Genomic DNA, 12,634 nt, shown 5'->3' with positions numbered 1-12,634 from the left:
ACCACCCAGGTGCACAGCAAGCCTGAGACCGACGCTCCTTCCTTCACCCACTGACCTAGACACTGAACATGCCAAGCCCCTTCATTCAGGCCTGGATGCCTTCCTCCAAGCTCCCAGCTTTGGGTCATCAGGGACACAGTGTCCCCACAGAACGGTTTCAGCATCTTCTCCTGAACTGAACCTGCCCGGTGGGATCCTTGTCTGCTTGCAAGAAATGGAAAAGACCCCTCCAGCGTGGGCCAGGCTCATGAGGAAGGAGGAAAGTTGCCTACCACAAGCATGGTGTCTGTGGCAGGGCACAAACCCCTAGGCTCAGCCAAGGAGGAGTCCTTGGGGTGTGTGGGACCGAGTTGTGGGAAGCAGCAGGGGTATTTACGCCCCTTTTTATCACTGGTGCAAACCCCCAAGTGGCCCATTCGAGGTCAGGCACCTCCTGCCAGGGATACTGCTGCCTCTCTCCTCCACCTGCAGCCTCCAGGAGGGAGGGAGGAGAAGGCAGAAGAGCCATATGCGGAGACGGCCTCCTTACTTCCTTGGATGCTGCCAGGCTGCAGGAAAAGCACTCTCTCCCGAGCACGTTGTACATCTCTGTGTGTCTGTCTTATAGCTAGCAAAATGCATCTTATTCTGGGCAGTGCTGCACTTTGAGACTGCTGCTGGCTGACCTGCTGATATTGAAATTCAAAGGAAAAGCATGCATATTTAACCCCAATTCATCATTCTGATTTTGATTAACTCTACAAGTCAGAGGTTTGCAGGCTTTAATCTTGTTTTAAGAAAACACTCCTGTCCTCTCTTCTCAGCGTTTTCCAACAGGAAATTCAACAGAAGGGTTTTTCCTCTTATTTATCTCCTTCCACTTACTTGGACACATTGTGGACCTCTGAAATAGCTGCCCAGTATCTATCCAAACCATGGCTTGTCCAGTGTAGAGAGTGCTCTTATTTCCTCAGTGGCCCGTAAGGAGGAGATTAATACTGGAATCCAGGTTTCTGACGTGGTTATGCACTGACACTAAGCCACTTTAGCAGATGAGCAGGCACTCCATTTGGTGAGTACTATTTATATACAGTGAGTGAGTATTTCATAGATGCTTTTTGGAAGATCTTAGAAATACACCACGGTTCAGAATGTTACGCTTCATTCTTCATTTCCTTTTAAGTATATCTCTCGGGGTGTTATGTTGAGTAGCCCTGTCTTACAAAATCAATTATTCCTTAGCCAGCTCAGAAATAAAACCCAAAGTAAGCAACACCAAATGTCTGATTTACCAATAGATTGCAATCCAGCGCTAAAGAGCATAGCCACTGCCCTGCTTTAAATATTCATGAAGCCCACTGGTGCAAAATGCATTAAAGGTGGGAATAATGCCAGTAATACATGATCCTCTTAGTGACAAGAAGCTTTCACATATTAAAGTAGCAAGATGTTAAAGACTTTCAACTGAACAGTCTTTGTTTTTAACCTAGAGAAAGAGATTCACTAATGGAATGCCAAATTGCATTCGCCCTTGTGATATTAGACTGCAGAATACGGTAATAATACATGTGTGCTTTACCATGCTGCAGAAGACCTGTTATTAAAGTGGGTTCTTTTCTGCCTTTTCTTTGTACTTTCCAGAGAGCGTTCACACACATATCTTACCCCTTCAAGTAGTCTTCTATGTGAAAAGCCCTCTATCAGAATCCCAGGAGTCTAGTCATTAACAGATTGGTTTTACGCAAACAAGATTTAAAAATAATGGTGACACAGTACAATAGCACAATTTAGCTGAGTGACAACTGGCAATGAATAACCAAAAGAAAAAAAAAAAGAAAAAAAAGGAAGAGTTAAACCAGTGACAAGGCACTGCAAAATAACAGACTGTGGCAATGCAGAATAATGTTAATTGTCGCTTTAAATCAGCAGCAGCCCAACCACATCTGCTATCACACCTGTGCTCTCTTCTCTGATCTACTCTGGCACCCTAGAAATATTAGGCAAACAGCCAGCCTCATATCGCCAGCTCTCTGCGGTCTGGCTCTGCTACCAGCTTGTATCCCTCTTACCTGGAATGGATCAGGCATTGACCCTGCACCCTCAAACTGTTTCTGATAGGGGACACTGCTGGTGCCAGGCTCATCACCCTGTAACAACAGGTCCCAGGGCCACTTGGACCCAGTGACCCCATTTGGATTTTACAAAGCTCATCAGTCAGGTGGGATAGCTAAAGAGCCCTGCTTACATCTGAAATTTGATCCACGTAAAAATAGTGTTCAAATAATAAACTGAAATTTCTTTTCCCACTCAATCTAAGGACATTTTCTGCATGCCAGATCTTGGCAGGGGGAGTGGGACAATATGTCTATCTGGTGCCAAACATGGAAATTCAATTAATGTACATTTAAAAGAGGGATGTAGGTCCCCCACACATAGTCTGCTTTTATTCTAGAAATAAGAATAACAAAGACCTAAAACCCAGAAGGCTCATTTTTTAGAAAGACGTTTATCCAAGACTGATCAAGGGGCAGGGACAGGAAAACAGGGCTGTGTTACGGCATATGAAGTTGTTTACTTCAAAGCAGACCTTTAACAGGCTTTACATGGTCTTTGTACTTCTGGCTGGAAATCTGCTTTCCTGCCTTTTAACAGTTTGTCTGGTAGCATCTTCCCAGTAAATGCCCTTCCCTGCTTCCCGCCCCAAGAAGCGTCTTCCCCTACAGAAAGACCGTCTGTCAATAAAGATTGAGAACTTCAGCTCCTGCAGTCATTACACTGCTCTGTATAAGCCAAGTTGTTTCAAAGGGGAGGAATTAGATAGTGCAAAAGCTGCAGCGGGAACATAACTGGGGTAGGTTGGATCAGACTATTTTACCAAGCTATTTCTGGAAAAAAATAAACACTGCTACTTGGTGCTTATGATTAATAACGTTATCGTGTAGCTAATTTTATTCCTTGCCCCTCTCTTCTCCTGCCTTCCAATTTGGAAGTGCACTTAATTATGAAAACATGAGCACTAGACTGTGAATTTTGATATATTAATTTTACCATGGTTTTGTTTCTACACTGCACCACCAAAACTCTCAAGGACAACCGGTCAAGGAGACAATGAAAATCCTGACACCTGGGGTAATTTTCTTAAGCAAAGTCAAAATTAAGCAATTTCTTCCACACAAATCTCATTACATTACTGCAAACCTATAACCATGATGCATCTTGCTCCTGTTTTTCAACACCACAATTTCTTCTGATGACCGGAGCCAGAGCAAGGCCTCTGTGGTTTGTTTACTTGGTGTTTTTGAAAGACTAGAAGTGGAGGTTATTAAAAGCCTGGCAAGACAAAATGAAAACAAGCACAAATGGATGACCATGACCATATTCCTAAGCTTCTTCACTGAATAGCAGAAATGTTCATAATTTCATGCCTGACCAACAGTGCACGGATACCTTGCTGGGATGAGGTCAACTGCCCAACACTGGGCCCAATTGTCATGTTCACCGCTCATTCATTCATTCATTCATTGACTCCTCTCTGCTCCATTCCTACCATCCAAGTTGGAGTTCGGGCAATATTGCTTTATTGACATCTCACTGCCCAGTCTCTGTATCCATCCTTTAGCTACCACCAGCCCACAGTTTCAGAAGCATCATCCAGACAACAGCTCTAACATTTGCATGATTATTTTGCTGTCTCTCTAAATTTGTATTAATTACTTAGATAGAAATACGAGGCTTGGCATTAAGGCAGTGTCAGAAGTACAGCTCTGTGAATAGCGGCTTTTTTGATCTATTGGCCATTCCAAAATCACAATAAAATGACTAGTTTAAAGTTGGCTTGATAGATGTTTGCATAGCTTCTAGGCAAAATGAAAAAAAAAAAAAATTTCTAAGTAGATATAAGTATTTCCCTTCAGCTTATGTGGTTAAGGTTTAAAATATTAAAAAACCCCTGAATACGTTGGAAACTTCTTTAACAAAAAACAACCAAAACCAACCCAAACAATTTCCATTGAGAAAATGTCTAAATGTACACTCTAATTATTTCAAACATTTGAGGATTAGGTCTTCAACTCCAGCAACTAGGAAAAAGTGAGACAGATTTCCCAGTGTTTCTAATGCCACACATGAATTAACATGATGATAATACTAATGATACTTTTTAACTGGAAAAGCTTTAGGTCAATTATTTTTCCCAATTCTATTTTTACCAAAGTATAAAGCTGTAAAACCCCAGATGGAATAACATAAGTTATAACAGCAACAAAATGGATAACTGTGTTTCTAGACTTTGTCTAAATTGTACATGTTCCAAAATTATAAACCAGACTGTTTTATACATTTTTTCAGAGTAATAACCACCTCAATCACTGTGTGATGAATCTCTGGGTGCAGAAAATTGAGTATCTAATATTTGTAATGCTTTCTAAACCACAGTACCTTTAAATAATACAACATTCATTAAAATAGAAGAGTAGACCAAATTACTGTACCAAACATCCTCTGCATCTTCGTCACACTCGGCTCCAAACTGGCAAATGTCACAGGTCGATGTCTCTTTTTGATTGGTTTCACCTGAGCCTTCATTGACTGTTTGATGGAAAGCAGAAGAATATACATTAGTTAAGACAGCACTGTAGCAAAGCACTCCTCTCTAGAAAAATCTATTCCTGCATCAGCTTAATGCACTTCTCACAGAGCCGATGCCTGGCCAACAGATGTTATTTTTGAATGGGGCCAACACAGAGATTTCCATATTGGTCTGTGATAAATTCCCTGAATTATGGAGTTAAAAGGGAAACTGGAGAAAGACCCTTCCTCTTCCTTTTCCACTTAAACAATGACCCCTTCAAGCTGTAGCCCAGGAAGGTTGTGTCACCACCCAGCCTCACTGCTTTGTTCCCTGGGAAAATAATGGAGGTGTATTGATAGCATCACGCGCTGCCTTGTGTCCTTTACCAGTGAAGGCCTTGAGACGGACCCAAGGGGATGCTTTCCTCGAAAATGTTTTGAAATTACCTGCCGTGTGGTGCAATCTAGGCCATTCCAAAGGCAAACCATTTTTCTCTTCAGAAGTACAGCTACGAGCCCCAAGGACTAGTTATCTCTGGCAGGAAAGATTTAGTGCTGTCTAGAGGAGGGGACGATCTCCAGCATAGGTTAAACTTGAAACCCAGGAAAGTCAACGCCAATGTCTGCAATTGTGTAAGGTTTGTACCTGGCCTTTAAGTCAAAACCATGAAGGAACTAAGGGGAAAATAAAAATACAGGTGTAAGAGGACTGCAAAAAATATTGATGCCTGAGTACTGAAAGAGAGAAAGAGACCACAAAGGTAGGCACCAAGAAGAGGGTTTGTTAAGATCTAAAAGAAACCTTATCTACATTTAAAGTATATAAGCACCTTTTGATATCTTTCGAAAGATGCTGCTTTCTAGCAAGACACAGTACCTAGCAATATCCTTCTGCCAGTTACAGAATAATTAAACCAATGCAGACTTTAAGTATCAGTCAGCTTTGACTGATACTGTTATCTGCATAAACAGCCTCTGCAGTGTCATTCTTTCATTTCTCTCTTTCTTTTGGAGTCAGCACTGTGGTGTAGGCCTATTACACGTCCAGATCCAACCTACCAAAGCTGGTGGACACGCAGAAGTGTGTCGGTAGCCCCAGTGACATTGATGGGACAAATCACCTGCCTGATGTTGTACATCCACTACGTGAGACCGTTAACCTGGGTGTTACCCGTTAACTGGGTTGTTACCAGAGGCTTTCGCGTTGGAGTGCTCTGACTTTGAAATAGGCTGCTTTTGTTATTTACTCAAGAAAGGACAGAAGTCCCAAGCTTTCACAAAGCTGTTGGAAGAGAAAGGGCTTTTGTCCCTAGAAAAGCAAGTGTGACCCCGATGCCTGTTTTTCAACAAGCTTGCGTTCTTACCCTGGACAAGTTATTTAACCTCTGTCATGTTTCCCACTGTGTAAAACGGGAATAATAGCACTGTCTACCAACAGAGAATATGGAAACAAGTATATTAAAAGATTGTGATATGCTTAGATACTGCAGTGATACAGTCCACAGAAATACCTAAGGTAGACGGTTTGCCTAAAAAGTTTTTTCCTGAGGCTTAATATAGTCAAAGGAAGTGTTGGTATGTTTAAGTATGAGCTATGCTGCAGCACTTTATTATCAGTCATGCTTGAATTTAGACTATATTAAGTTGAAAAAATTCACCTATGATGAGCATTCTGATTATCCTAAAAGGAAAAAAAGAGGGGTTTGCCCTATTTGTACAAGTTTGCTCACCTTTATATCAATAAAATTCACATACAAAAAGCAAAGGGGAAACCAGGAAACATATGCTGGATTTTTGTTCTACTGCATTGTCAGGCTTTGTAGGGAGGGTCTGAGCTGTGGTTTTTCTGTTTCCTTAAATGACTGAGGAACTCTTTAGGGTCACATTTTATAAAAGCCAATGTACGAGGGTGGACAAGGTGTCCAAGTGCCATGTTCTCACACCATTAGCATCTCCATGTGCTGCCTGTGTGAACCTGACCCAACAGCACCGGAGGCTCACGCTGCTGTACAGCTCCTCCCCACTTCTCTGCAGCTGTACCCAGGCCTCTGTTTTTCACTAAGTTTCATTTACATTTTAAATATAGAAATCTTTTTTACTGAGGAGATAACTTTGACAGCCAAACTTGGCAGGGAATTTCCAGTGGTTAAGATATTAGACAGGACATGTAATGAATGACTACATGCAAAGGACAACGGGACCTATGGGCAGAACTTATGACAGCCGAGCATTCCTCACCTACCAGGAATATGACAATTGCTCCAGTTCAGGAGGGTGAGGATATATTCTTTATGGAAAAGAGCTGTAATTCCTTTATTTTGTTATTCTGCAAATCAATTCCTTTGTATTTCCTTTTAATTAAAAACATACACCCAAATTTTTTTCCTTCCTGGAATGTTTCTATTTATTACTGTCCAGCAGGTGTGGTTTGACCAGGGACTTCACACAGTTCCACATCACACGCTGAGTAAGATAGCTACTTAAGTCATTAAAGGAAGGCATTTGAAAGACTGAGCATGTTGAAGAGAAGTAACTGATTCAGAGAAGAACATCCACGGTAAGGCACAACACAGTTCTTAATTTCTACTAGAAAATAAGAGGTCACTACTTCAGCTTTTTCTGAAGAAGCTCTGCATCCAGTGTTCCATAGTCAACATGCACTTTGTCATTAAGTGTCCAAGCATGCAGCAGTCTTGATTAAAAAAGACAGTTGTTTATCTGTCTCTCTTTTTTTTTTCTGTTTTCAGTAACCGCAGATAATATTATTCTTAACATTTCCCTAAGGTGTGTTTTCTCTCCCTACACAGATATACACGCTGGCATATGCACCAACACCCAGGACGGACACACACAGGGGCTTGTTTTCTCTGTGCTGTGCAGATAAGTGCTTTGATAAATCTGGACATCTTAGAAAGAGTTATTTTCCCAACATTTCCTGCTGCTTTTTAGCTTGAGGACTAGTGGATGCTCATTTTCTAAGGTGACTCTTTTTCATTTTTTTTCCCCGCTGCACTTGCTGATTTGCACTTGCTTTCATATCCCAACTAAAAAAAAATTGTTAGCAAAAATAATCCAGTTTCTGGGTTCCTCTTCTAAAAATAAAAGGCATACGATTCTCTTTTTCTCATGCACATTACGTAGTTCTCATATTAGCAACTGTTGAGGTTTAATGCCAAGACCCGGTAGCAACATAGTAGGGCTCCAGGGAGGCTAATTGCTGAAGCCCACCACTTATTACTCACGCAACTGAGAAATGTTAGCTGCAAGTTCCTATTTGTATTACCAAGATTAGCAACTTCCAGAGTTCAAGGAAACGTGCTAACATGGGTTAGAAGGTCACTAACATTATCTGAAAGTCACTTCAGAGACTACCTCAATCTCCTAAGCAATATAAATTCTTTAGCTGGGAAGGCACTACACACAATTTAGAGTCAATGGACTGTAGTAACCACAACAGCTCCTGTTTTAATCATTTGGTCCTTTGCTGGCGTTCTCACTGCACTCAGATCAGATAGTTGTGATTTCAAGAATATCCATATTGCTTGCAAGTCCCACAAGAAAGAGACCATTTTTGAGACATTTTACTTTGTTTCCATAGCTGAAAAAAACAGACTGAAAGTTTCATCAGTAGATTGGTCTGACTCTGTGCTTATCTCCTGCAATATCAGGAGAAAACAAAAAGCCCCAAACTGTCCCCCCACCATAGACACCTCTACTTTCTCTTTACATTTCAATCTCTTTGAGTCAAGAATCTTCTGTAGGTGCTACAACCCCAACAAATCATGCTATGACTTTATCCACACAGCTTCCCAGACTCATGCTCTACTAGGAGTTGATGACTGGTGGTTTAGTTGTTTTAACAATTAGGCATCAAAATCTCTGTGCTCGAGCTTCTTCCCAAGATGCTCAGCAAAAGTCAAAGGCAGGATGGAAGTAAACTCTGCAATTTCCAGAAAAGCAGCTCCAATGGGATGGTTAGGAATATGCACAGCAGCTCATAGACTTGATCTGATATACAAAGTGTCCCCTATTTCCTAAGTGACACAAGGGACATGCATGTAACTTGCCTGACGGACCATACTGTGAGGAGTAAATGGAAGTGGAAAGAGTAGCTGGTGAGCCACAAGGGTGAGAGACAATTAGGTGGCAACACCAGCTAACCACAAATATCTCAATCTCTCTTTGCTAACATGCCTCTGAATGCAACAGGGCAAACTCAAGAGAGCCTCAGTTCAGTTTTCATGTGGCTTTGTAGGACTGCTAACACTATTATAATAATCCTTATTCAATATATTTTAACTATACTGGAGAACACATCAAAGAAACAGCATAAAACATGATCACCACACACTTCAAAATACAGAAATATGACTATAATGAATTGTTATGATTGTTTTTTGTATTATGTAGTCTCCCTTTGATTGATGTGATCAGATGCACGCTCATTGCAATCCCTGATTCTGACTTGACTCCTCTCAGGGGGCTATTGTTAAAGAAGAACTTCAAACAAAGCTTGCTCTAGCTCATCCTAACAGGATATCCACTTGTTTTTAGCTATAAAATCTAGGTAATAACAAAAATCATGTGGAGATGAGGGTTGATAGCCATTTCTGTATTTTGGAATGAAAGACAATGTGCAAATTAAAAAGTGGAGGAGGAGGAGGAGGAGGAGAAGAATGCTCTTCAGAGCAGCTGAGGTGATCTTGCCGCATGCTTCAGTCCTAACAGGAGTGCTCTGGGCAGGTGACAAGGCGAGTGGATGAAGTGAGAAAAAGAAACCAGGGCAGAGAAGCCAGCAGAATTTACTAAATGTGTTAGAACAAACACTACCTGCACCTCTACCAAATGGCTAAAAACACCTCACAAACTCAACCAATAAAAGCCCAGATGCTGCAAGCGACTTCACTCTAATCAATAAGTCTTTTTTCCTGAAAGCATTAGCTCAGTCAAACCTGCAAAGTGAGAAAAATGAAGGGTGCGAAGCAGGGGGTCGACTCACGAATGACTCTGCTCTCACAGTCTGGCACAGGCTCAGAACGGCATTACAGTCAAAATGAAAAGAAAATGGCCTACTGTATCGGTAATAAATCCAAACTCTGACATGCCTTGTTCTGCTTTACTCCTGCCGTCTGGCTCCATCTCAATAAATACAAATTTGCTCTCTCTCACACCCACAAACATGCTGGGGAAATTATTTATCACATGAGAAAACAGTGTCTCTACCTAGCCCAGAACCCGACTCAGAACTTCTTAAGGAGACCAGAAATATTCTCCTTCATGCCAATGGGCCTTTGATCGGTTTCTCCATACCACCAAGGGCCAGTCCTTGAAACCACCTCTCCGCTATCGATGGGCGGGTTATTTAAACAGCACCAGGGTTGTGCCATACCTGAGCTAGCTGCCCAGGAAACTAGACCACCTTTGCCAGCGTTTATATTGCTTCAGGTCCCATCTTGGGTACTTCCATGTTGTGATTCTCAGCCAAGTGCTGGAAAAGGTTAATGGGATGGCTTCAGCGTGATGCAAATACCTAACAGGGTTTTTGGGGAGGAACTAGATGTATCCAGCCAGCTCAGATTGCTGATAAAATGTGCTTTTATCTTCTCGCTAAAGACCATGTAGATACAGCCTGGCACTGCTTTGATGCCACCCAGATTCAATTTTCAGTGTTTTCCAGCTCTCATATTTGTACTGTGACTCTCAGGTTATATTTTTTTCTTAAAATCACAGCCGGTAGATTATCTCAATGTATAAGGATCTCAGTTTCTCTGCCTATTTGCTTTGAAAGGTATGGCTAAGCTTTAGAACTGTGGAGAAAAAGCTTGTGAGTTTAATAAATACCAGAAACTATCAAGTTTATAATTTTTAAAAATGAATTATTCTTGTAGGGCTGATTCATGATTTTTCAGTCCTGTGCAATGCTGAGTTTATGTTGGACAGGAAAGAAACACTTCTGAAACAGCTCACTCCTGTGCAAGGCCCCGTGCTGAGCTCACCTGCACCTTGTGTTGAAGGCCCCGATTCTGCCCTGGATAGAGTCTAATTAGTGCATGAAAACAGTGTCTGGGAAGTGCCCTGAGTTCCATAAATAACTAGTATAAAACCAGTTTCACATTATTACTAAGCGCTGCTGCTCTCTCTAGTCCCATCTTTAGTTTTTACCTCCTGTCTTGCTTCCTGTCATGCCTTCCTTCTCGTTCTCTTCTGGCTTCTTTCCTTTCCCCACTGCCCCCAATTTTTCAGTTGCAATTACCCTAACACAGGGCCCAACACAGAGCAGCTCTGGCAGACGAGGTGATACTGCTGGGAGGAGAGGCACGGGCCCATGCAAAGCCGCACGCCTCTCACTTTGCACAGCTCAATGTCTTAGAAACCTTAGAAGCCTTCTCCAGCTGTCATCCGTAGGCCTCCCCTGGCAAGATGGGTAGCCTTCACACCCTCTGAACCTCATTTATCGTGGCTAAAAGTGAATGGGACGGGAATGGTTTCACAGGAACAGCATTGCTCCTCTACCTCTATCTGACTGCTGTTCTCTCCTTTCAGCAGGCGCAGCTGGAGGTCTCCAAGAGCATCCGGCTCTGAAGTCAGGACATGACCCCCTACAGACCTCTGTAGGGACCTGCCTGTATTTGTACAACTGTGGCCAGGAGGGGATGGATTCAGTTCTTACTCAAAGTTTATTTATTCTAAATAAACACCATTTGCTTGTTTCTGCCTCATGTATATCCCTGCTGCTCCCACAGTGCATTTGATAAAAAATTAAATACGATTAGTCGAGGCCAGTTTCTCCTAGCAAATATCTCTAATGGCATTTCAAAAGGAATGGCTCATTGAATAAAACCCTATTGTAAGCTTTCTGAATGCTGACATGAAACAGCTGTGATTATTGCACTCTTGTGTGGTCCCCCTACAAAATTTGATGTTTGCCTGGTGTGTGTGGGATGCCAACATTGCAGATTTATGAAGGTGTACGATGACCAGCATTGACAGTATTTGCCAGCTTGAGGAAGAGGAGGCTCATTTAATTTTGCCAAAAGCTTCCCCTCATAAACAGCTTTGAGTAAAAAGCCAAACAGCACGTGGGGACTATTCATCTCTGCCTTGCATTAATTTAATTTTAAAGAGAAATCACTTCCTTGCAGGAGAATTTTCAAGGAATAGATACAGCTTGTTGTAAAAACATGCCTGTGATGCTGCCAAAGCTTTTGTGGCATCAGTCCCTGCTCTCATGTATTTCAATATGCCCAACAGTGCAAACAAAACAACCAAGTGGACATGCCCACAGCTGGATGGATGCAATGCGATGGGTCACCAACCAAGACCGTTACTAAAGGGCCTGGAAGGAGATTGCTGTAGTCCTAATTGCAAGGACCAGAAGATTTTTCAGGATCAAGGAGAAACAGAAAAAGATGATGTCTGATTCCTCCCTCAGGTTGGCTTGCCAGGCCACACAGATCATTAAACCCCAGTGCTGTGTCAAGGGAGATGGGAAGCTGCAGTCCAGGAAAATACCCAATATCATAACGCTTTTCTTATTGTCAGAAAAATGGCCATCAAAGGTTACTCAAGAGGAGAGTCAAGTGTGAGCTGCTTGTGGCCTGCTGGCCCTATGTGCCAGAAGGGAGGGGAGCAGGCCAGGCTCGAAACCCTCATCATCCCTTCTGTGGACTGCCAAACACCCTCTCCCTGCGGACCTGCAATGAGGTGCAGCATCTCTGGGCTCTGCTGAAAAGCAGGGACTGGTTCTGGCCCCTCCTCTTCCTCTTGTATGTCTGGGCTGAAGCTGCATCCCATACTGCCTGAAACAGGAGCTTGCTGCCAGATACCTTATGCTTGATGCACTAAACACATGATGCAAAGATAATCTGACGGATGGAACATATGGACTATATACATGCTATAACATTGCACTTACAGCAAATTCTATCAAGCAAATACTGCATTAGATACAGGTTCTGTTGGAGGACTATGAGCCAGCAGTGCCTTCCTGCAGAGGAAGATGCTACAGTTGGATGTAAACCACAGAAATTACCTGTCTGTGCTTTCCCTGACCTCTGTCAAGAATTAACATCCCACCTGAGGTCCT

The 12,634-nt window shown here is 42.3% G+C and overlaps 1 protein-coding gene across 2 annotated transcripts in view; it reads right to left on the bottom strand.

The window, feature by feature from the left end:
- Positions 1–12,634, bottom strand: part of TMEFF2 (transmembrane protein with EGF like and two follistatin like domains 2) — a 132,781-nt gene that overhangs the window by 50,589 nt on the left and 69,558 nt on the right. For both annotated transcript variants that reach the window (XM_069781869.1, XM_069781867.1), the window contains exon 5: positions 4,470–4,566. In XM_069781869.1, coding sequence (XP_069637970.1) covers positions 4,470–4,566 — 97 coding nt within the window. The remainder of the gene's footprint in view (positions 1–4,469; positions 4,567–12,634) is intronic.

Source organism: Haliaeetus albicilla, chromosome 4, assembly GCF_947461875.1.
Source record: "Haliaeetus albicilla chromosome 4, bHalAlb1.1, whole genome shotgun sequence".
Classification (NCBI taxonomy): domain Eukaryota; kingdom Metazoa; phylum Chordata; class Aves; order Accipitriformes; family Accipitridae; genus Haliaeetus; species Haliaeetus albicilla.
Note: the sequence above shows the minus strand (reverse complement) of the source record. Positions and strands in the feature narration are given on the sequence as shown.